Raw genomic sequence first — 24137 nt, 5'->3', positions numbered from 1 at the left:
ATTATAGATTTTTTTATGTCTTTTTTAAATCATCTAACCAGCCATAAAATAGATTATTCTACATTCCTTTGCACAAAACAACTTTACCTAACTTCATTGATTTGATTTTCTCTTTAGAAATTTTACTAGCTTTCAAAGATATCACAGAACTTAAAGGCAATGTTTCTTAGATATATAAGAGCCAGACCCTGGAGCTTGATGTTGCCATAGAGCATGTGGTTTGTCGACCTGCTGCCCTGTGGATCTGATGGAGTTTGTTTTGGACAGGACATAATGTTCAGAAGGAAGATAGCTAGATCATCTTTGTTTTTGAACTATATTTTCAGAAAGCCCAGGGTTCTGTCTTGGTTATCATATCAGACATAGAGATTGGAATCTTTTTCAAGATGTATGATTGAAAGGCATATCATTAGAAAAGTGAGAAAGTTGAATCCAAATCACTCTCTTACAGAAGAAACAGGGAAAAGATAAGATTAGATTATGTGAAAACCAGACTGTTTTGGAATGAGCTCATGTACTACTGGCATGTGGAAGCTGGGCATACTGGGAAAGACTTAGATCTGGTTAAAGATTTGGAGCATTTTCATGATAATATTTTAGTAAGGAATCAAATCTCTATGAGCATTGCCCTGTGTTGATCCTTTCTGGCATGGGAAAGAAAACTAAGGCTAGAATGACCTGAATATGTGGAATGAATGTGAAATTGTCCGAGTAGAATGATGACACAATACCTAATGAACATCCAAAGTACAAGTGTTGGTGGAGCACTGGGTGAGTATGCGTATTTGGAAGCCTGCAGAGAGGATGAGGTCTGTTTACTGTGCTTAACTTGTGTACACAGCCAGAACCGTGAGCCTCTGAACCTGGGAGAGCCCTGTCTCTGCATTGATTGGCAGTTACCTGCAAGTAGGCGTACTTTTGCCCTGAAGTCATTTATATTCAGTATATTTCTGTATACACGTCACAGCTGATGCTTATGCGCATATGGTCTGCCCTAGTACTCACCTCTATGTGTCCCAGTGTGTGCCATGTATGTCTTCATAGCAATCAAGTAGATTTTTTTAAAGTTATTTCTCAGAAAATAAGGAATTGCCTTATATTTGAGTATTTACAATGTTTCTCACATTATACGGCCCTCTCTTAATTTTTAAAAATTTATCTTTATAAAAGATAAATATATCTTTATAGTCCAAAGTATTACAGATGTCCCTTTGTTTTTGTTTTTTCCCATTGACCCCCTCCACTCTGCACCCACCCCTCCCAAGCCTTCAGCACACCATTGTCTGTGTCATGGGCTATGCTTATATGTGTATAAGTTCCCCGATTAATCTCCCCTGCCCACCCCACCCCCACCTTCCCTCTTTATTAATTTTCTATTTTATAATTATTTTTGAATTGTTTAAAAATGGTACACATGCACAGGGTGAAAAATTCAAAGGGTATAGGAGAGCACTTACTTAGAAGGTAAGTCTTCCTACTTTCTGTGTCTCACAGTTACTCAATTCCCTTCCTCAGAGACAACTACTGTTACACACACACACACACACACACACACACACACACACACATACACACACACACACACACTCATACACTCTCACACACACTCATACTGTATAACACATCCTGGTAACACAATATTCAAACAATTGTGCACCTTTCTCCTTTTCATTTAGCAATATATTTTAGAGATAGTTTATATTAATTTCTTTGGAAGAAAAATAAACCATTTGAATAAGAAAATTTAACCTAAAATACGTAGATTAATACTAGTTTTGGATGTTTATATAGAACATTATTTAACAAAATCAGTTATAAAAAAGAGAGAGCCCTGGATGGGTGGCTTAGTTGGTTGGAGTGTTTCCTATACAGCAAAAGGTTGTAGGAAAAATAGTGATCAACTGCCTCCTGCATGCCCCCTACTGGGGATTGTGCCCACACCCAGACATGTGCCCTGAGTGCTAATCAAACAGGTGACCTCTTGGTTCATGGGTGGATGCTCAACCACTAAACCACACTGGCCGGGCAGGTTGCAGGTTCTATTTCTGATCAGGGGACATACCTGGGTTGTAGATTCAATTCCTGGTTGGGGCATGTAGGGGAGGCAATCAATCGATGTTTCTCTCACACATCAATGTTTCTCTCTCTCTCCCTTCCTCCATCTCTAAAAATCAATAAAAAACATATTCTTTGGTGAGAATTAAAAAAAAGAGACAGAAGGTGGGAGTTAAGATTTCATATACCTTTTAAAGATCCCTTTAGGAGACAAGCTAATTCTGATTACAGCAGACTTAATATCTGGGGAAAAAACTAGAATTTCTAGATAAAATATCTATAAACATCTTTGCAAACACATCTCAGCAGGAAGAAAAATGGGAGAAGATCTTGAAGTCTAGAAATAATTAGAAAAAAGGCAGCAGTGTAAGGAGACACAGAGCTGGCATTTGCTGTGGGAGGACCTTGGAAGGGCTAGAAGTCCTAGATCTTGTGTTCTATGAGCCTGAAAGGGCTCAGGAAACCAAGCCAGGGGCCATGTTAGCTGGAGGGTTGGATCCGGGAACCTTAACTGAAGCTGCAACCCCCAAAAGATGATACCCTCAATGAGTCAACTGGAAAAATCCCAACCCTGGGAGAGCTCTGCTGGGGATGCTTTCCTGCCTCGGACTTCACGAAGTGGAATGGAAAAATTCCCTTTGAGAATTCAATCAGAAGCACATTCTCATGCAGATTTTGTGTCAGAATTCACATTACTTGTTTGGCCTGAAACAGACCACGTGTGAAATGGTGTTGTGCTGCAGTACCCCCTGATGATCTGCAGCCACAAATGTACATCCTCTGTGCAGAGATGACTTTAAACCCAGCCCTCAAGAATTCCCACAGATGAAGATCCTAGGAATATGAGCTCCTAGTAAAAAAAAAATCATAAAAAATAAAAATAAGTAAGTCACCAAAACCCAGAAGAAGCACCAGACAATAGAATGAGGCCCACGAAGACTACATATATTGAATTTATTATATAAATAATATGAAGTAAGAATGGTAATTTATTTTAAGAGATAAAATAGTATCAAAAGCATTTTGCAGGAACAAGAAAATGACCTAGAAGATTTGACAAAGAAACAAAGAGAATTTCTACACACAAAGGATATTATAATAATTTAAATTTAAAACTCAATGAATGAATTAAACATATAAGACAGTGAACTGAAATATAGATCTGTAGGAGTTACCAATAATGCAGATGGATAAGCAAAGGATGGAAACTATATAAGAGAGGAGACACAGAGAATGGAGTAAAAAATCTAACAAGCATCTAATCAGAATTTCAGAAGGAGAGGGAAAAAAGAATGGGAGAAAAGTAACATGTGAAGCAAATGCCACTGACATTTCATTAAGAAGTAACAAGAAAGTTTAGTGTAAGTTTAATGTACACACAAAAATATGTCAGACTTCATTATTAATCAGGAAAATGCAAGTTATAACCAACAAGAGATACTATTTCACTCTCACAAAATTGAGAAAAAATAGAAGAGTCTACAATACTGTTTAGGTGAAAATGGAGAGCAGTGGAACTCTAATAAACAGCAATTGAAGTATGCTTCAGTCCTATCATTTTGTTACCTAAAAATAATCTGTTGATAGTAAGGACTATGAATGTGGAAAAATCAGCCAAGTTAAGTTTATTCATCTCTTCATTCAATAAATATTTACTGAGCACCTATTCAGGAAATTATCATAAAATTTAAAAAAAACAGTCTTTGCTCAAAGGATCTTAGGACCCAGGGAATCAGATAATCAAAAATCACACAAATAAACATAAAACTATAACTGTGGAATAAAGGGACGTGTAAGAGCTTTAAGAGTGGAGATTGGCTGCGGAGGTCAGGAAAGGCTTTCCTGAAAGAATGATGACTGAGATGAGCCAAGTGAGAATAGGAGGTAAGTGGAAGAAGGTGGTAGTGGTGGTGGCTAGGGCAATTGCTACTGAAAGAGGAACCAACATGTGCAAATGCCCTGATGTTGAAGGCAACATTTAGTTGAACTGAAAAGAGTTATTGTGGCTGGAACAAAGAGAGGGGAAAATTGAGAGAGAGAATATGATGCAGAAGGGAGAGGTGCTAGTGGGAACCAGAGCAGCTGGGATGGAGAGGTAGACAGACCAAAAAGGAAGGGCTAGGGGCAATAGGAAGGATTTTATACTAGGAGGATGGGAAGTACAAACATGTTTTTAGGCAGATGACTAAAATGATCAGTTGAACAAAGGCGGGGGGGGGGGGGGGGGGGGGGAAGACCATCAATTAATTATAAATTTTAAAATTCCATTAGGAAATGGAGTTAAAAAGTCTCTATAACCACATTTCTCTGCTCATATGTGACTGCACCAAGAATGGCCCCATTCCCAGTTCCCAACAACAGCAAGGCACATCTGTGCTCTCACACTGCAGCTCAGCTCTGCCTCTGCCTGGACAGCCAGGATGGTACCTCCTGATTTGGAAGTCTTCCTCTCCCATCTCAACAATAGCAAGTGAGATTTAAGCCTGGCTGGTGATTCATTTGATGATGCCGGCAACATAATTGAACACATTTACTGCTTTGCAGCCAAAGCAAATGATTTCTCCATTGTTGGGAGTAAAAACCAATTTGTCAGTAAATGAAGCAGATATGATTCAAAAGAAGCAGAAAGACACTGAGAAGTACAATGTATTGTGTCTTTTCTATTCATGACTGCATTCATTACAAAACAGTAACCATGGGAAGCCACATTCCTGTTCTGAAGTTTATATGGTACAGCAAGCTATTCCAGATTCTCCGAGTCTATGGCCCTCTGCAACTCCAGTTTCTGTATTTTTTAACAACTTTATTGACATGATATTTAAAGTGTACAGTTTGATAAGCTTTTTGTTGTTGTTTTTAAATTTATTTTTCAATTGCAGTTGACATACAGTGCTATATCAGTTTCAGGTATACAGCATAGTCATTAAACATTCATATAACTTACAAAGTGATCATCCCAATACAGTCTGGTAAGTTTTGAAACACGTATGCACCCATGAAGCCATCACCACAATCAAGATAATGACAAATCCATCAATCCCCAAATTTCTTTCTGCCCCTTCCTACCCTGACCTTTCCTCCTTCACCCCAAACAACTCGAGTTTAAATTTAATCATTTTTAATCAAAATTCTGGTGGACTTGTAAAGTAGGTTGGAATATATTCTCTGAAAGGCGCTTTCTGATCTATTATCCAATTCATTCTAAATACCATTCAAATGAAAGTTATTCTGTTGAATAAAATCTATTTATTTCCTCAGGAGTTTTAAGTCTTTGGGAATAATTTAATTTTTTTAAAAAAAATCTCATGACTTGAGAGTGCTGGTGGGAAAGAAAGGCTGTAGTCTCCAGTCCTGTGGTGAACTCCACCATCATTAATGTTTACATCCACCTTTCAGATCTCATTTCTGATGAAGAGGAAGGAACAGTTTCCACCAGGGGCACCTCTGTTCAGAGCATTGAACTTGTCCTCCCACCCCATGCAAACCATCATGGAAATACATTTGGTGGCCAGATTATGGCTTGGATGGAGACGGTGGCTACTATTTCTGCAAGGTTCTTGGTTTTGACCTTCGACATGTGATGTTGGGACCAGTGGGGTGAGAGTAGAAAGGGACTGAGATCCAGTTATTGGGCAAGTCAAGGAGACAAGGAGAAGACAATGTTGTCTTTTATCAAAATGAGAAAATTAGTCATTTACCTGTTTACCTTCAGATTAACTTGGTTCAAAAATAAAATTGAAGTGACAGTTCTCATAGTTTATTCTGAATTATGAATGTTGACCTTGTGGCATTAAAATTCCTTGTAACAAAGTTATAACAAAGTAGATGCAGAATAGAAATAAGAGACAGCATTTATACTTAAAAGTAGTCAACTAAAATATCAATTAAAAGTAGTCAATTTGCAAACTTTTTAACAGCAATTTACAGTTAGGTCTGACCTTCAAAGTTGTGTTGGAGTCATTATGGCTAAAGGATTGACTGAAAAATAAGAGGAAAAAAGGGAAGAATTGGAAGAATACTTTTAAATTTGCCTCAGTTTCAAAAAAGGTTATTTTATTCTTAGAACATGTAGGTAACTTAGCAGCTTTAAAGAACATGTGTATTCTGAAAATGCATTTCAACAAGATTTGCCCTTCGGACAATTTTTGTAACCATTGAAAACTGTTAAGGTTGTATTTTTCCCAAAACTACAAGAATTTTATTATTAATGTGCCTGTAGTTATTACTATAGTTAGGAACCTATAGTTATCCTTCCTATAAATTATGCACAAATAAAAGAGAACTTGTTTTTAAAATGAGATTGTCATTCTTGATAAGAAAGCATTTGAACCTCTTCTATGTTAAAAGCTTACAATATAATTAACTGTGGCAGAGTCTGTTCAGTGAGTGTAGGCACAATTCTTTAGAGTAATTGAATGGCCACAGTGGGAATCTAAAATGTAAAAATAACGGAAGTATTTCTGAGATTAAATATTCTTTATAGATATTTGAAAAGTTCACACACACACAAATTGTAAAGTGAGTAACTTGTAACCTTTTAGGCTTTGTGCAGCAATCTAGGTAATTTTTCTGTGAGGGAAAAATGTTAAGTCTTTTGCTATGTGGGTGAATCTGTTAGCTGTGAAGCTGAGGAACTGGTGTGAATGGCACTAGCTGGCAGTTCTCGCACTGTGCCCCGCTCCGCCCTGGTAGTCCCTGCTCCCTGTGATGGCAGTCATGAGCTGCCAGAATGAATATAACCCTCAAATTAGGACGAAAGACATTGGCTTGTTTTTCAGAGGGACTTTCATGGGGAACAAAACAAGGGCAGGACTGTCACCACCAGGGGAGGAGCACAGCATCTTGGTAAAGACCCCACGGCTGGGGGACATGGTATTTCCCAAAGCATTTGCAGGCGGTGTACAGAACCACTCTCAACACACATGATCTAGTCATTTGTTTCACTAGAGTTAAAAGATGTTTGCTTAGAAAGTACACGGGACACTGGTCTGTTGTGCCTGTGAAGCGAATCAGCAGTCCCTGAAAATATTTCGGAGAATGATCTATTTCTCCTCTCCTTCCCTTTGTGTCACCAGCCGCCTCTGTCGGGCGCATCCGCTTCTGAAATCTGTGGACATGTTTAAGTTCCGAGGACCATCCACAGTGGGAGATCGTCTTGTCTTCAATGCCATTGTCAACAATACGTTTCAGACCTGGTAAAGTGTGTGTAGTGTTCTTCGGCTGCTATAAATGAATGAAGTGGGAGTGCGCGTGGAGGCCTTTGACTGCCAGGAGTGGTCCAAGGGTCTGGGCCGTCATATCAACAAATTTTAAAATATGTTTTAAAATTTCCATGTCAATCTGGAGGTGAATATAGGGACTATTTTAAAATAACCAAGTTCTTTCTATATTTTTTTCATTCAGTTTTCAAAATTTGTACATATTTTAACACTGTATTCTGCTTGAGGCCTCCTTATACTGAGTAAATTGTGGTAGGTTGGTTTTTATCTCTCATAATAAGAGTGACTGTATGTCTCAGTTGACCAGAATGGTCCTGGTTTATACCTGTTGTAATTATTAACTCTTCCTTTCATTCTAAAAAGAGTCCCAGTGGCTGTATGGTCAACCATGAAGTCCAAGCCACTTTCCAGTTATTTTTATTACTCTTAATATACAAAGAAAAGATTTAATTTTGTATTTTTTTAGTATTTTTTCTTTTTAAATGTAAAAAAGAATATCTGTATTTTCTGTCCAATTTCAGTGTTTGATGCTTTTAAATCGCAGACTTGTTATTTTGAGGGGAGAAAACTTGACTTTGGCATAATTTAAACTCCCCTCCCCATTACCAAAATATGTTCATGAATATATACAAACTCACAACTGGCCTTTTTCCCACCTGAAAGTGGGAAAGTAAAGCAGAGATGCCCTCAGGGGCTTGCACATCTGATCTGTCGACCTGGAGAAATGGATTTTAACCATTGCATAGATTTGCAGACCACAGAGGAAAAACCAGGACCCTCATTTTCTTCCGTGCTTGGAGGAGGAGGAGGTGGTGGGCAGAGGAGGCCCAGTGAGCTCTGGTTCTCTGCCCACCGCCCTGTGTCGCCCTCTGCAGTGTCGAAGTGGGAGTGCGCGTGGAGGCCTTTGACTGCCAGGAGTGGTCCGAGGGTCTGGGCCGTCATATCAACAGTGCTTTTCTCATTTATAAAGCTGTCGATGATAAGGAAGAACTGGTTACATTTCCCAAAATCAAACCCATATCTAAGGTAAGTTATTAGCACCATGGACTTTTTCTTTTTCCCCCCAAATTACTCTAATCCTTTGTTGAAATGCCAGGTCCTTGAGTTGTAATGTCATAAAAATGAGCACTCAGAACAAGATCAAGCAGATAGAATTTATTGAAAAGAGCTTGTGCACAAGGGAGTTGACCAGAAAAGAGAGGTCGAGCTCCCGGAGGGTTATTGTGGATGGCTTGGGGTGGGTGTCGGGCTTGGGAATGAGGAGGAGGTCAGTTGTCCCATGATCGTCACCTGCCAGTGGTTGATCCCAGGGTAGTCACAGATATTTTCCATGGTCAGTGGACCACTCAAAGGGCCTAAAATAATGCTTGGGCAAATATTCTAGTTGCCACTTAATAGACAAAGCAACTATTTTGCAGAACACGATGTTAAGAAGGGATCTTATTGTGCATTCTTCCCTTTAAGGATGTGATTAGGTTAATTTCAACTATGGGAAGGTTCCTGAACAAGGAGCCATAGTCAGGCCTCCAAGATGGAGTCCAGATATTACCCCTATGCTGTCTCACTGGGGGCCCTGCCTATCTCACCTCAACTGGGCCATGCACTGCTATTGGAAGCATAGTGTCTTCCTTTCCCATTTCTGATTCTCTTCTCCCACTTTACATCCGCATCTCTGTGCTGCTCCACGTTCATGGGAACTACCTGCAGTTGCCTTATTGCCAACTCTCACCTGAGCAGCATTCACGCAGACACTGGGTCCCAGTTAGCTTCTTCAACTGACTTAGGAGAGAGAGACTTAAGATTATAGCACTAAAGTATTAGAAATTTATTGATTTTACTTTGTTGTTGTTGTTTTTTGTTTGTTTGTTTTTTAATAAAGGATGATTTTAGACGGTATTGTGGAGCTATTGCACGCAAGAGAATTCGTCTGGGCAGGTAAGGGGCCTAGGTATAAGGATTTTATGGTGTAAGATCTTACCTTGCAAATTGCATAACAAAGAGCTGCTCTCTGGGTGTCTAGTCCCACGTAATGAAAGGAGAGAAGGTCTGATGTTTTCTGATAGTGATGAAAATTGTTCTTCCTGATTGTTCCACCAGTAAAAGCAGCATTTTAAACTGCTGATTTCAGCTCAAGAAAGTGTGTGTCATGGTTACTGTTGTGTGCTAAATACAGGGAAGAAAACTGTTATTTAACATTTTTATTTTTTCCCCCCAGAAAATATGTTATTTCCCACAAACAAGAGATTCCACTTTGCGTACACTGGGATATTCGCAACCAGGTGACAGTTTTATGATTTGGAGCGCTTCATGTAAAGATCACATCATTGCAAACACAGAAACTCCCTGTTTAAATGATTCAGGTTGTGCTTACGCAGGTTAGATGAAAAGGTGAATCATAGCAACCAGTCATCTCACCATGAAACAGAACCAAGCTGTCAGTAACTGGTTACCAACGAGTTGCTTCACTGCCTTGTTTGAACTGTAGGTACAGTTCCCAAATTACAAACGCAGGATGCTCTGCCTTCAAATGCATCTGAGCTGCATGGCACATTGTCTTAGCATGATTTTTGCTGAAAACATGCCCACCAGCTTGCATTTTTATAACACAGCAACAAAGTATTAGTTGTTTTCATGTTTTGGGCCATAAAATGTAAAGGAAAATCCAAGTTTATTAATAAGTTATACTGAAGGGCAATCTTATCTTTGCTTAGCACACCAACTAAAATCATATTAATTTGCTAAACATACAGGCCTCATGTTACCTTGTCTGAATTCTGAATTAAGAGTTTGAGACAGAAGTTGTTACCTGTAGCGTAGTTTTAAGCTCAACATAATCACTTTGGCTCTAAAAGTACCCATTTTCTAAGCAGAAAATATTCCCATATCTGTGCATTGAACTCACAGCTTTTTAAATATTTGCATTTTAGGTATCCCTGAGTGATGACAATGTGGAGGCTTTCAAAAAGCTGGTGGCCAAAAGTGGTTGGGAGATCACCAGTGCTGTGGAAAAGGTAGGAGGCATCCAGGTGTATGCACAAACAACTCATTATACATCACAAATAAAAATTGTACACCTGAAACCTATTTAATTTTACTAACCAATGTCACCCCATAAATTCAGTTTAAAAAATAAAAAATAAATTATCATGGTGGTGGTGGTTCTGCTTGTACTACTGCTTTTAAGAAACTAAAAAATCTTTTTGGAAAAGTATTTCTAAAAGTCAAGCCTTGTTTCAGCCCTATCTCTACTACTCCATGCTGGCTGACTTGGGGTCCTTCAAATACACCCTGCACCCCCTCACCTCTCACCTCCTAACTAGATTATAAACTTTTTAAGAAGGAAAACTGTCTTTGTACCTCTTCTAACACCTTTTACAATATTTTGTGTGTCATCAAATTTAACTGAACAGGCATCATTTGGATTCTAATTGTATCTGGTTTCAGAGGTATGTTAGGAGACCCTTGGAAGGTGGTGCCCACACTAACTAGACTGCATGCTCTCTGAGGGCCCTTTTGCTCACCACTATGGTCCCAGGACATAGCAGTGGCTGACTGTCAGGAGATGCTCGATAATGCCAGCTCTCTGAAACATGTGTACTGTTTTTCATCATCAGTGAAGCAGTAGCCTCTAAAATAGGGTAATTATATGATCTCGTTACAAATGGAATTTAACCTGTATTCTTCTGAGCATGAAAGGGAACTGGTTTTCTTGGAAAGTTGGTCTTGGAGAATTTTTTCACTAAGCAAAAGTTGGCTTTTCTAACGTAGTAGGGTTTAAAGAGAGCCAACATCAACCTCTGCCTCTCCTTGTCTGCTTCATCTGCATCTGTCATTGATTCTGACAGAGCAGCGATGAGGATTTCCTGCTACCTTTACCTTCTGAGGAATGGTCCAAATAGCATTCACTCACACAGTACTGTACTCGGCACTGGTAAGTCTAGAGAGGTCTGCAGGGGCAGGGTTTAATGGTGACTGCTCAGCCTGATGTTTGCTTTGGCTCTAGGGTAGGAAGCAGCAGCATGTGTCTGCAACCTGGGGAGCAGCTTCCAGGAAAAGTGCTGTGACCATCTCCTAGAACTGCTGTAACAGTACCACAAACTGGGTGGCTTAACCAATAAAAATGTATTGTCTCACAGTTATGGAAGCTAGAAGTCTAAGATCAAGGTGTTGGTAGCATTGGTTCCTCCTGAAGGAGTGAGGGAGAGCCTGTTCCAGGCCTCTCCCTGAGCTTCTGGTGGTTTTCTGGCAATCATTGGTGTTCCTTAGCTTGTAGATGTGTCACCCAACTTCTGCCTTCATCTTCACGTGGCGTTCTCCCAGTGTGCATGTCTGCGTGCAAATTTTATATATATATGTATATATGTATATTTTATTGATTTTAGAGAAAGGGAAAAGAATGGGGATAAAGAGATAGAAACATCAATGAGAAACATCAATTGGTTGCCTCCTGCATATCCCCTACTGGGCATTGAGCATGTACCCTGACCAGGAATTGAACTACTGACCTCTGGGTTACTGGGTCAATGCTCAACCACTGAGCCACCCTGGCTGGGCCAAATTTTCCCTTTATATAAGGACACAGGTCATATGGAGCCCATCCTACTTCAATATAACCTCATCTCAATTACATCTACAATGACCCTATTTCCAAATGAGGTCACATTCTGAGATCCTAGGGGTGAGGACTTTAACTTATGAATCTGGAAAGGACACAATTCAACCCTCAACAAGTACTCAGCCCAGTATTACATCCCACTCCACCCTGGTTAGACCATGGCTTCCCTAAGGCCACACCATGCTTGAGGTTGTGGAATTCACTTGGCCACCTGCCCTCACCTCCTCTGAGACTGCAGAGCTCCAGCAGCCTGGCTTAGAACTACACGGCCACCAAGCTTTGATAAGGTGACTTCTCTCTGAATTTACACCGATGAACCTCCTTCTACTCCTGCTGTACAAGGGGCAAAGTTAGGCATACCCATGCTGGGTGAGTCTCAGCCACCAACTGGAGCCCTGTGCATGGTTTTCTCTCTTTTTGTAAGTGCTCTGGGCCGACATTATGTTCTCCTCCGTGGGCTCTATTGAGAGACAGGCTTGGCACTGAGGTCAACCAGAGAGGTAAAATGGTATAAGCAAATAGTCCCTTCTTTCCATTCTGAGCTGCTTGTGGTCACTTTCTCATTGCTTCATTCTCTTCTGGAAGATATTTATGTTTAAATAAAGGTTTTCTCCCTCACAGCTTGATTATTCCATCTGCTTGATTCCTGCAGTGAAGTCTTAACCCTGTGTTTGTTTGTCTTCACACAGCTTGTTGCCATGGGAATTATTATAAGATGACAAGTTTCAACACTAACTTCAAAGCACCCTGAAAGAGATGGAGATTTAAAATGGGCAGGAGAGAAATGTGTGCTTATGTGGAACACATGTCTCTGATTATTGGCAAAAGCACAGTAGAAGGAGAGTTCAGAGTAACAGGGATACAGTAATGTTTCAGTATAAGTCACATGGCTCTCCAAGATGGGCCTCCTCTGAGCTAAGGAATAATAGACATTAGAAAGAAACCCAGGAATCGGCCTGCCCTATGAGTCACTATTGAAAGAACGCTTTGTGCTGAAGAAACATGGTGCTTCAGCAGCTGCACTGAGTGACTGAGTTGGTTCTAGAGGTGGTCAGCTGACTTCCTGGGGTCACCTCAGCCCACGAGAAGGCACACCTGACATCTGCAGCCTCAGCTCCAAGGTCTTAGCAGGGGATGCAGCCTAACAATCTGATGATATTTTCTGTTGTTCCTGAACTATTGCACAATAATTAAATAACCCATCTTCAAGTCACATGTTGTTTGGAGAATACGGAAGTACAGCATCCTGGTTAGAGCCCTAGACATCCAAGTGTTTGAAGTTGCCATCATTGGCTTCATTGTTATTTGGATGCCAGCAGCCTATAACTACATATGTATGTCCATGGTGGTTTTTTAAAAATATGTTTTTATTGATTTTGGAGAGGAAGGGGGAGGGAGAGATAGAAACATCAATGATGACAGAGGATCACTGATTGGATGCCTCCTGCATGCCCCCCACTAGGGATCAAGCCTGCAACCCAGGCATGTGCCCTGACAGGGAATTGAACCGTGACCTCCTGGTTCATAGGTCATAGGTTAACCTGGTTCATAGGTCAACCACTGAGCCATACCAGTGTGGCAACATGTGTAATGTTTTTAAGTAAAAACATCCATTTTTGTTTTGTAATTTATTTTTATTATCTTTTAGATAAAAATATATACTCTGGAAGAACAAGATATTTTATCTGTTTGGGTTGAAAAGCACGTGGAAAAACCAGCACACTTGGCTTATCATCTATTGTCTGACTTTACCAAGCGACCTTTGTGGGACCCCCATTATGTGTAAGAATAAATTTAAAATATTTTCTTAATCAACCCTGACATGATAGAAAAGATAACCTCCAGATTGCATTGCATCTCCATTGCCAACATGTGACCTCGTTTTATTAATTAAAGTCTATTTTTTAAAGCTTGCTCTGCATAGAAAATGATATTAGGTGCTATTAAGAAACACAAAACCAAGTTATTATAATCACTTATTTATCATCTATATTGAGTCGACATGCTTTACCCACATCTATTGTAATCCTGCCAATAACTCTTCAAGTTTGATAGTATTTTCATTTAATGAGGGAGATTGCCAAGATAGCACAGCAATAAAGCGATGGAACCCAAATTGGAGCCCAGGTCTATCAGGCTCTGAATTCCACACTTGAACACAGTTTCACTGCTCTTGAGGAAAAGATTATCGAACTGTTCTTCTCACTTCACACTCTTGATATTTAATTGGTGGTCCCTTTGTTTTGTTTTTCTGTGAAGCAGCACTCCCAGGTGAGAAGCTGGGAGGAAGCTGTGTGAGTACGGAGGTGAAAGACATTCCTTCCTGCTCTCCCTGATCAGGGGCCACTTCCGTCAGCCTACATCTCTTACTTCTGTTACCTTTGTCTCCTGCATCCCTAATTCAGTCTCCTCTACTTGCCCTCCTTTCCTGGAAGAGGGAGCTGTGTACCTTGTCAACTGTGCTGACAGGGACTGACCACACTCAGGCCACACTGCCTCTCCAAGGATTCCAGCTCCTGGGCCCACTCAGGGCTTCCAGGACACCTTGCTGAAAGGGAAGGACTGGTGAGGTGGGCTTCCTATAATAGTAGGCATTACTGCTGACTTCCTAATCCTCATGAGGTAGAGGTTCATCTTTAAAATGACTGAACCTCATTATGGTTAATACCATGTAATAGATAATTTAAGACCACGAAAGTGAAACAGCTCCAGGGCCATGTGTTACATTGCATGGGTGCCCGAATGATACAATATGGTTAATGCTGTCATAATAAAACACTCCAAGAGAAGAGAAACACTTCACGATTTTCTTGCATCGGTATTTGTAGATACCCTGTAAGTACAAAGCTTTTAGTAAGAACAATGCCTAAACTTTGGTGTTAATTCTTTTCAAATGTTTCTCCCTCTATTTGCTATGTCACCTGACATTCTAGCCATATTGAACTTGAATAATGGAGGAATGAATTCTTATTCAACTTACTTTTCTTATCTACCTACTATGATTCAGGTACTGTGCCAGGTGTGTGCATTTAATCCTCACAATAACCCCAAAGGTATTATTATCTACATTTTACAGATAGAAAAAATAAAGTGACAAAATAAAGTGATTTGCCCTAACATAACACATCTACTAAATGGCAGTCCAGGATTCAAAGGCAAGTTGTTTGATTCCAAACTTAGTGTTCTTTCTAACATACCATATCCCTTTACCTGAGTTCTTCTTGGACTGTCCATATAATTCGCTAGTCTTCAAAATGTTATTACTTGATCCTACAGAAAATAATTTTTGTGGAAAACAGCGAAATGCTTTTCTCTGAAGTGTTGTGGCCAGTGACCTTAGACTCAGGTGGCCACCATGTTCACCATCACATGCAGTGTTATTTCTTCTGACCAAACAGCTTTCTAAAGATAGACTGGCTTTGGAGGGATGGTTACAAAAGAAGTAACTGCCTTATTCAATCAGGTAGAAAAGTACAGCCTTTCTTTCACTGTTCTATTTACGCAGGTCCTGTGAAGTCATAGACTGGGTGAGTGAAGATGATCAAATATATTATATCACTTGTCCTATAGCGAGTGGTGACAAACCCAAAGACTTGGTCGTACTTGTATCACGAAGATCTCTTAAAGATAGGTGAGTAAATGAAATTCAAGTGTTACAGCAATGTTTTATAGTATAGTGTAGAAAGCAAAAGTTGATATGAAAATAAGGAAGTCAATGTAAGCATTTCTGGTCTTGAATGATGTTCATCTGAAATTTTTCTAGATGTACCTTAGTTATCATTAAAAAAAACAAACACAATCCAAACAATCATATGGTAAGTGCCAGTTATATACAAAGCACCATGCAAGATTCCTAAAGCAGTTCCCTTTTCTTTTTCTCTGTGCAGATGTAAAACTCATATTTAGCAAACCATTGAAATATTCCACTATCAGTAAAAATGTAGTAAAAGCCAAATAAAATACCAGGAATTGGTTTAGGATTTACAAAGGCTTCATTGTGCTAGATATCCAAAATGGCCGCTGCCCCCTAGGGCTGTCAATCGGCATCTACCCATGGCTTCTCTGTGGGCATTGTACTTCTCCAAGCACATTCTAAGGAGAAGGGCCCCAAGAGCAAGTACTCAAAGAGACAAGTGGAAGCTGCCAGGACAGTTAAGGTCTACCCCTGAAACTGGCCAGCATCATTCCCGATGTCAAAGCTGGCCTGTAGAAATAATCCCACACATGTATAAATATTAATGCACATGGATGTTCAGTGTAATATCAATTATGGCAAAAGATATTAGAAATAGACCAAAGACCATCTTATAAATTGTGGTAGAGCCATGCTATGGAGTACTCTGCCAGCATTTAAAAGGTTAAAGTAACTAGAGGCATCTCCAAAGATTTATTGTTAGGTGAAAAATCAAATTATAGACAAATATTTGTTAAATAATTGTATTTATGTAAAAATATATCTGTGCATTTTCTTACATAAATGTCATATATTTATAAAAAGGTCTGGAGGAATACACACCAAAAATTTAAGTGTAATCATCTCGAGGGAGTGCATTGACTAGGGTGAACTGAAGAAAACCTCTATATTCTATTCTGTAGGGTTCTTTGTTGTTTGGGGCTTCTTTAAAACAATGGGTATTATTCTTTCATTTAAAAGGAAAGTGAAATTACAGCCCATTAGAGCACAATAAAACCAGTTTGGAGATTGGTTCCATCTTTGTGGAATTCTGCAAGTATATATAATTCTTTCTTTTTTTAATATATTTTATTGATTTTTTACAGAGAGGAAGGGAGAGAGATACAGAGTTAGAAACATCGATGAGAGAGAAACATCGATCAGCTGCCTCCTGCACATCTTCCACTGGGGATGTGCCTGCAACCAAGGTACATGCCCTTGACCGGAATCGAACCCGGGACCTTTCAGTCCGCAGGCCGACGCTCTATCCACTGAGCCAAACCGGTTTTGGTATATAATTCTTAGACAGAAAACACTTCTGGTCCATATTACTATGGCTTGAATATAGCCAGAATGTTAGAATAGTTCCAACAACTATTCTTTGTTTCTCACAAGAACTTGGAAAGTGTCCTTTTATCTTTCAGTAACACTTACACCGTGGCAGTGAAGTCGGTCATTCTGCCATCGGTCCCACCTTCTCCACAGTACGTCAGAAGTGAAATCATATGTGCTGGCTTTCTCATCCATGCTATTGACAGCAGTTCATGCACTGTAAGTTTGATGAAACATCTGCAGGTTACTTTGTTTCTACAGCTATGAGAAGTCTTTTACTCATATTTCCTAATTAATTATAATTCTGCAATGTGTGTCCATACCAGGGGAATCCTGTCATCCTTTCAGATCCATTCCAGGTCCCCAGAAGAGTAGGATTAATAGCCTTCCCTATACTAACAAGACTCAGTTCTCTGCTTGAAAAAGCTCCATGTCAGTAAGAAACTGAAATACTGTATTTTCTTTTTGAAACAGGTATCTTATTTTAACCAGATTTCTGCTAGCATCTTGCCTTACTTTGCTGGGAATCTTGGTGGCTGGTCAAAATCCATTGAAGAGACAGCAGGTTCCTGTATACGATTCATAGAGAATGCTACTGATGATGGGTCAATAAGTATATTTTAAGTGATAAACTTTCAATTATCTGTAATTGATTTCCCACTTTTAATTCCAAGCACCCTTATCCATGACACTTGGCAAGCTTTTCGGCCACTAAATAATTGGCCTAAGCAAAATGAAGTTAGGAAGAGGTTAAAAACCAAAGTGCATCTCAGGTCAAAGACCATTGGTTTGAACTAGCATTAAAAGAGCTTTAAAAATGTTTTTAGATGCCCCCGTCCATGGGCACAGGCATTAGAAAACTGCCATGTGCAATACTGTGTGTTCTGTAAAATGGTACAAATATGGCTAAAATAATCATAAATATTTTTAGACTACAGAGGTGAAATGTGTTGTTTGAAATTTTATAAAATAAAAAATGACAAGTTGGTTAGCTGATTAATAGTGTGGACTGTTCCACGTACCGCAGGCATCTGTATGTCAGGAGCATTTGACAAGATGTATTACATGTTTTAGAGCTTTAAATTAGGAAGACATTAAAGCGTAATGGGAGCCAATCAATTTTAGTAATAGGAACTACTTTACTAGTGTCATTTAACATATACTCAAGGTGGCTGACCAATTTAGTATCTACTGCGATATATACACATGGAAAGTACCTGCAAAATGTGTTATTGCAGAGAAGGAGAATATTAACTGAGCTCTTCTTTCATAACCATTACATTAGCACTTTATTCCCTTGACTTCAACATTCATTATTCTACTCTGTGATTTGCCTTAACTCATAAGACAAACCTGCATATGTTAAGTCAGCCCCCTCTACAGGATAACCTTTAAGAGTTGAAGGACGTCTCCATTAGAGTTTAGACCACTTAAGAGGTTAGATACATCCTGCTATTCATTTGTCAAATCTCCACCTCTGCTCAGCAAATCTTATAGCCCTGTTAAAAAATAACCAGTACCTGAGTCCTTCTAATCAACTCTACCACAACCCTAATCCAAAGCACCAGTTATCGCACCTGGATTATAACCTGTTTGTTATTGCTTCTTCCTTTAATCCACTCTCAACCCAGCAGTCGGATGATGCTATATTTCTTCTCAAAATCCATGAATAGCCCTAACTGGTTTGGCTTAGAGAACAGAGTACTGGCCTGCAGACCGAAGGGTCCCAGGTTCAATTCCAGTAAAGGGCACATGCCGGGTTTCAGGCTCAATCCCCAGTAGGGGGTGTGCAGGAGGCAGCCACTCAATGATTCTCTATCATTATAAATGTTTCTGTCTCTCTCTCTCCCTTCCTCTCTGAAATAAAAATACATTTTTAAAAAACATGAACAATTTTTCACATCACACAGTAAAAGCCAACACCTTATAATGGTCAATAAGGCTCTGTTTGGTATATTAGATTATTTTTCAGAAATATTTACTCACCACCATCCCCACCTCCATGAATGGGGTGTACTAGTCTATTTCTTGTGTTCTTGGCCATGTGACTCATTCATGGAAAGTTAGCAGACATGATGCAATCAAAGTGTTTTTGCAAATGCACTTGCCCTCTTACATCTCTGACACTTTCATGAGAAAAACATGCCAAGGCTAGCCTGCTGGTCCCAGGGAAAGGAAGAGAGACGTGGAACTGAGCTGCTTCACCTGAGCCTGGCTTAGCTCAGTAGACCCCAAACCAAACTTTATACAGATGTGACCAAGCCAACTCTGACATTAGCAGTGGTCCAGGTAAGCCCAGCCTAGATTTGACTCACAGGCATGAGCTAAGGTTTATTATTGCAGCCTTCTGAGATTTTTGTGGTGGTTCCACAGCAAAAATTAACTAGTAGAGCCTGTAAACTATGACCCCGGTTAACTATCTGACCTTTTCCTACTAGTTTATTCCTCACTCTTTTCCAGTCATATTGGCTTCAGTATAACTTCATTTATCTATGATCTCACATCAAGATATCCAAGCCTTACCCCTATATACCTCCCTGTATACCTATACAAGTTATGGATGAACCTTAACATTACTAAGTGAAGGAAGACAGTCACAAAAGACCACATCTTTCTGCCCCTTGAATATGACAAGCCAGTCACCTCTTATGAGCTTTGACTATTCTTTCTCCCTAAATGCTCTTCCCCATTATCTTCACAACTGGTTCCTTCTTGTCATTCAGATTTCAGAAGAAAAATCCCTCCCTCAAGGGCTCCCCTTTATTATCTAAGGTAGATACAATCACTTGCAACATCTTTCTGTTAATTCCCTTTATGTCACTTGTTAATATAATTCACTCAACAAAAGTGGAAGTTTCTATATGCTGAGTACTTCTTGGGATATACTAATGAGCAAGTCCAAATTCCTGTCCTGATGTAACCTATAATCTGGTGAAGAAAGGACAAATAGTGTTAGGCGGGGATATAAATTATGCAGAAAATTAGAGAATAAAAAATTATTGGGATGAGGAAGGAGATGTTTTCTATAAGACTGGTCACAGAAAGACTATTAAGCAGACTGTAGAGAGGCCTAAAGGACATAAGGGAGAGTTGACCATGGGGGTTGGGCGTGGGGATTGCCGAGAAAAGAGCAAGTTGAGATTCATGCCTAATGGTTTGGAATATAATTGTAGCAAAAAAGGGGAAGGGATAAGATTGTTTAAAACCCCATTAGAATGCATGTGGTCTTGCTTGTCTTATTCACTGCCACAATCCCACGTGCCTAAGAGAATCCAGGAACATAGTAGGTGCTTGGGAAATAATGAATATATGTTTGTTTTATACTTTAGGCATTTGTAGCTAATAAACATCTATAATTCCTTTCAAGGAATACACAATCTCTTAGGATGTCAGAATTTGGTGAATTCCGTTGCCAGTGTCCATACACTGTTTTAATATTACATTTAGTACCTGCAGTTTATTTCTAATTATGTCACTAACTTATAGGCCATTGAAATTTAACAAAAGTAACCCAAGGAAGACAAAATGGACACTAACATCTCCTCATCGAAACCTGTATGAAAACCTTACACTTAACTTGCAGCTGGCAGGCTGGACGCTGCAGAGCCCTTGGCTCCTGACTGGACAAATGAAACAAATCTGGACTATAGGCAGCACTGCTGTCCTTTTCCAGATGTATGCGTGTGCAATTCCTCTTACATGGCACCATTTCCTTAAGCGCTGGGATGCTGAGCCATATCCTGTCACGTTCTCCTCTCACTGAAATAAAAGAACAGCTCCTATTAAGACTAGAACTGTTGAGTTGTATAGATATTGAAATAGAGAAAAGTGTTTTTTTATTTGGTAAATATTTTGCTTTTGAAGCATCAGTAACTAATCACAGCTGTTTCCTTTGGTTACAAATGTATCCAATCAGGTAAAATTCCAAATGAAATACACACTCCACCAGTCATTGCATTATACAGCACAATAGGAGCCGTAAGCCTTGTGAAATATATGGATTAAGTATGCATGTATTCATCAAATCAAACAAAGACACTAATGGGTCTCTGATTAGTGTTCTAACTCTATTATGGTGATATGCACCCAGACTCATCTAAAACATGTGAACAAAATGCTATTAAGTTTGATATACAGTCCGTTATGTGCCATTATTCCGGCCAAATACTCCAAACTGAATTTCTTTTTTGAACATTAAGAGCAAAGAAAGAGCTGCTAAGGTGAGATACTCTTCAATTTTAACCTCAAAAATATGTAATTCTTTATGTGAAATCTGAAACAAAAATTAATGTCATTTAGGGTTCATAAAAGATTGTGATTCCAAAGAGATTGTTAATGGGCATTAAGGGACAATGACTAATTAAATCCAGAATTAGGTATTCAGAAAAATACCAAATACATTTTTATTAAATATTTTAAAAATGCAGCCCGGCCAGTGTGGCTCAGTGGTTGAGCATCGACCTATGAACCAGGAGGTGTGATTCCCGGTCAGGGCACATGCCCGGGTTGTAGGCTCAGTTCCCAGTGGGGGGCAGGCAGGAGGCAGCCAGTCAATGATTCTCTCTCATCATTGATGTTTCTATCTTTCTCTCCCTCTCCCTTCCTCTCTAAAATCAGTAAAAAATATATTTAAAATAAAAATACAAATGATTTTGTTGACAACTTATAAATAATTGATACTTTGAGCTAGAAAACAATAGAACAAAAAATTCATTTCCAAATGCAAAGCAATTAATTAGCTTAGAAGTGTCAGATGAATACATACTTTTATTTAATTTTTTAAATCCTCACCTAAGGATACACTTCCACTGATTTTTGAGAGAGACAGTGAGTGAGCAAGAGAAACATCGATGCTTGAGAGAAACATCAATCAGTTGCTTCCTCCCCTACCCACACTGGCTGGAAATCGAACCCACAACCTTTTTGGTGTATGGGTCAATGTTCCAACCAACTGAGCCACCCAGACAGGGCTGCATAACTTTGTTTTTAAGAAAAAAAATGATAGGCCCTAGCTAGTTTGGCTCAGTGGACAGAGCGTCAGCCTGCGGACTGAGGTATCCCGGGTTCGATTCCAGTCAAGGGCACATGCCTGGGTTGCGGGCCTGATCTCCAGTGGGGGGTGTGCAGGAGGCAGCCAATCAATGATTCCCTCTCATCACTGATGTTTCTATCTCTCTCTCCCTCTCCCTCTCTGAAATCAATAAAAATATATTTTTTTAAAAAAAGATGATTGTTACAATTAGGTCTATAACCACTTAGTTACACGTAAGTTCTGCTAAAAAAGTTATTTTAAAGAATCCAATTTAAACATCTTATGCTTTTCTTCAGTGATTTTCTCCAGGCAGAAGTGCTCCTTGGACAGAACTCAGTTAACTATTTGACCTCCCCAGATCATACCAATATCTACAATATAGGCCTCTCCAAGGGAGCCCAGCTCCAACTTGTGAATGAGGCCCAGTTCAGAATATAACAATGAGATGGTAACTTATGATAGTCCTAGTCATTATCAAAAATTAACAACTTTAGGTATCTTCGTTTTGGGTTTCTGTGGTTTAGGCACATCCAAAATTTCTTCATAGTCTGCACTCATCCCCTTTGCCCAGCGACCAACTGTAACCATTCGATCTGTAAAGGAACGGAAAAGTCAGAATGTAAGAAAAACTGTAGTCATAGATTGGTTTGGGCTTAGCAAAGGAACCAGTTTTGACATGAATAATCACAAGGAGGGAACACTCCATCACGGAAGAAAAGTGAGTAATTTTTAATTGATTATAACCCTTGATTTCCGAGTACCACAGGCAATTTCTCATCCCAATTAGGGAAATGCAGCAACTGCTTTGCAATGCACAAATTGATGAGAAAGCACTTTCATTCTTTCCCAGAGTTCATCATTACAGAGTCAATGAATTCCAAGTGTCTGTAAACAGCAAGACTTATGAAGCATAACTTTTAAATGCACAAGATTCCACCTGTGAAATTATACAACATCTGCTTGTCAGTCTTGTCATTTGGGAAGTGGCAATCCTCCCAGGAAGGAGAATTCAAATTCCACTTCATCATTTCAGTCTTACTGCCTACAATGTAGTAAACACTATCTTCTAGACAACATTATAAACAAGAACTCTTGGTTATCAAATTTAAATGTTAGGGGTAGGAAGTAAAAACGGGTAGACTTATTTGTATCACCACTGTTTAACATAAAAAGAAATGTGTGTTTTTTTTTTCCCATAAGAAGCACTACTGGGTATCCTACAGTCTTTCTTTCTTTCACACAGAATTATCATCATTCTAATCTAGGTAAATTAGGTAATATGGTCTTCACTTCCCCCCCAAATCTATCATAGGTATAGTGAACCTTTATGAAGTTTTTGGTGACCAGGGATAGGTAGTATTTCATTAGGAAGAAAATATAACTGGGCAAATACTGTGTGGACAACACAATTTTAATATTTTCAGTAGTTTTTGCGACCAACTCTAAATCCTTCAGGTACACAAAAAGCAAAGCACATATGAGGATACTCAATTATAAGATTACTAGAGGCCCAGTGCACAAATTTGTGTACCAGTGGGGTTCCTCGGGCTGCGGGATCAAGTCGAAACCAGCTCTCTGACATCCCCTAAGGGGTCCCGGGTTGCAAGAGGGTGCAGGCCAGGCCGAGGGACCCCACCGGTGCACGATAGGGGCCGGGGAGGGACACGGGAGGGCTCCAGGGCGTGTCCGGCTCATCTCACTCAGTCCTGATCAGTCGGACCCCAGCAGCAAGCTAACCTAGCAGTTGGAGCATCTGCCCCCTGGTGGTCAGTGCACATCATAGCGACTGGTCGACCAGTTGACTATCTGCCTCCTGGTGGTCAGTGCACGTCATAGCAAGCGGTTGAACGGCCTTAGCATATCATTAGCATATTACGCTTTGATTGGTTGACCAGACGACTGGACACTTAGCATATTAGGCTTTTATTATATAGAATTGAAAGCTACATTCATATTTCTTATTTTCTTAGTGAATCTATACTTTTCTTTAAGTAACAGAACTGGCTCTATTATTAAATTAGTTAGCAAATATAAATGTTTATAAATAAGACTAGGGGCCCGGTGCACAAAAATTTGTGCACTCAGGGGGGAAGGGGGGGTCCCCCAGCCCGGCCTGTGCCCTCTCGCAGTCTGGGACCCCTCGGGAGATAATGCCCTGCTGGCTTAGGCCTGCTCCCGGGTGGCAGAGGGCAGGCCCAATCCCTAGGTGCA

At 39.7% G+C, this 24137-nt stretch overlaps 2 protein-coding genes across 4 annotated transcripts in view; one reads left to right on the top strand and one right to left on the bottom strand.

Moving 5' to 3' along the window:
• Nucleotides 1–17644, top strand: part of ACOT12 (acyl-CoA thioesterase 12) — a 31605-nt gene extending 13961 nt beyond the window's left edge. The window contains exons 6-15 of the mRNA XM_005858170.1: nt 5452–5608; nt 7131–7250; nt 8150–8300; nt 9154–9209; nt 9490–9553; nt 10202–10285; nt 13538–13671; nt 15395–15520; nt 16987–17113; nt 17369–17644. Coding sequence (XP_005858232.1) covers nt 5452–5608; nt 7131–7250; nt 8150–8300; nt 9154–9209; nt 9490–9553; nt 10202–10285; nt 13538–13671; nt 15395–15520; nt 16987–17113; nt 17369–17518 — 1169 coding nt within the window. The 3' untranslated portion in view covers nt 17519–17644. The remainder of the gene's footprint in view (nt 1–5451; nt 5609–7130; nt 7251–8149; nt 8301–9153; nt 9210–9489; nt 9554–10201; nt 10286–13537; nt 13672–15394; nt 15521–16986; nt 17114–17368) is intronic.
• Nucleotides 17645–22115: 4471 nt separating this feature from the next.
• Nucleotides 22116–24137, bottom strand: part of ZCCHC9 (zinc finger, CCHC domain containing 9) — a 23916-nt gene continuing 21894 nt past the window's right edge. For all 3 annotated transcript variants that reach the window (XM_005858096.2, XM_005858095.2, XM_014550234.1), the window contains exon 6: nt 22116–22519. In XM_005858096.2, the coding sequence (XP_005858158.1) occupies nt 22401–22519 (119 nt within the window). In that variant the 3' untranslated portion in view covers nt 22116–22400. The remainder of the gene's footprint in view (nt 22520–24137) is intronic.

This window comes from Myotis brandtii, unplaced genomic scaffold (assembly GCF_000412655.1).
Source record: "Myotis brandtii unplaced genomic scaffold, ASM41265v1 scaffold115, whole genome shotgun sequence".
Taxonomy (NCBI): Eukaryota; Metazoa; Chordata; class Mammalia; order Chiroptera; family Vespertilionidae; genus Myotis; species Myotis brandtii.
Note: the sequence above shows the minus strand (reverse complement) of the source record. Positions and strands in the feature narration are given on the sequence as shown.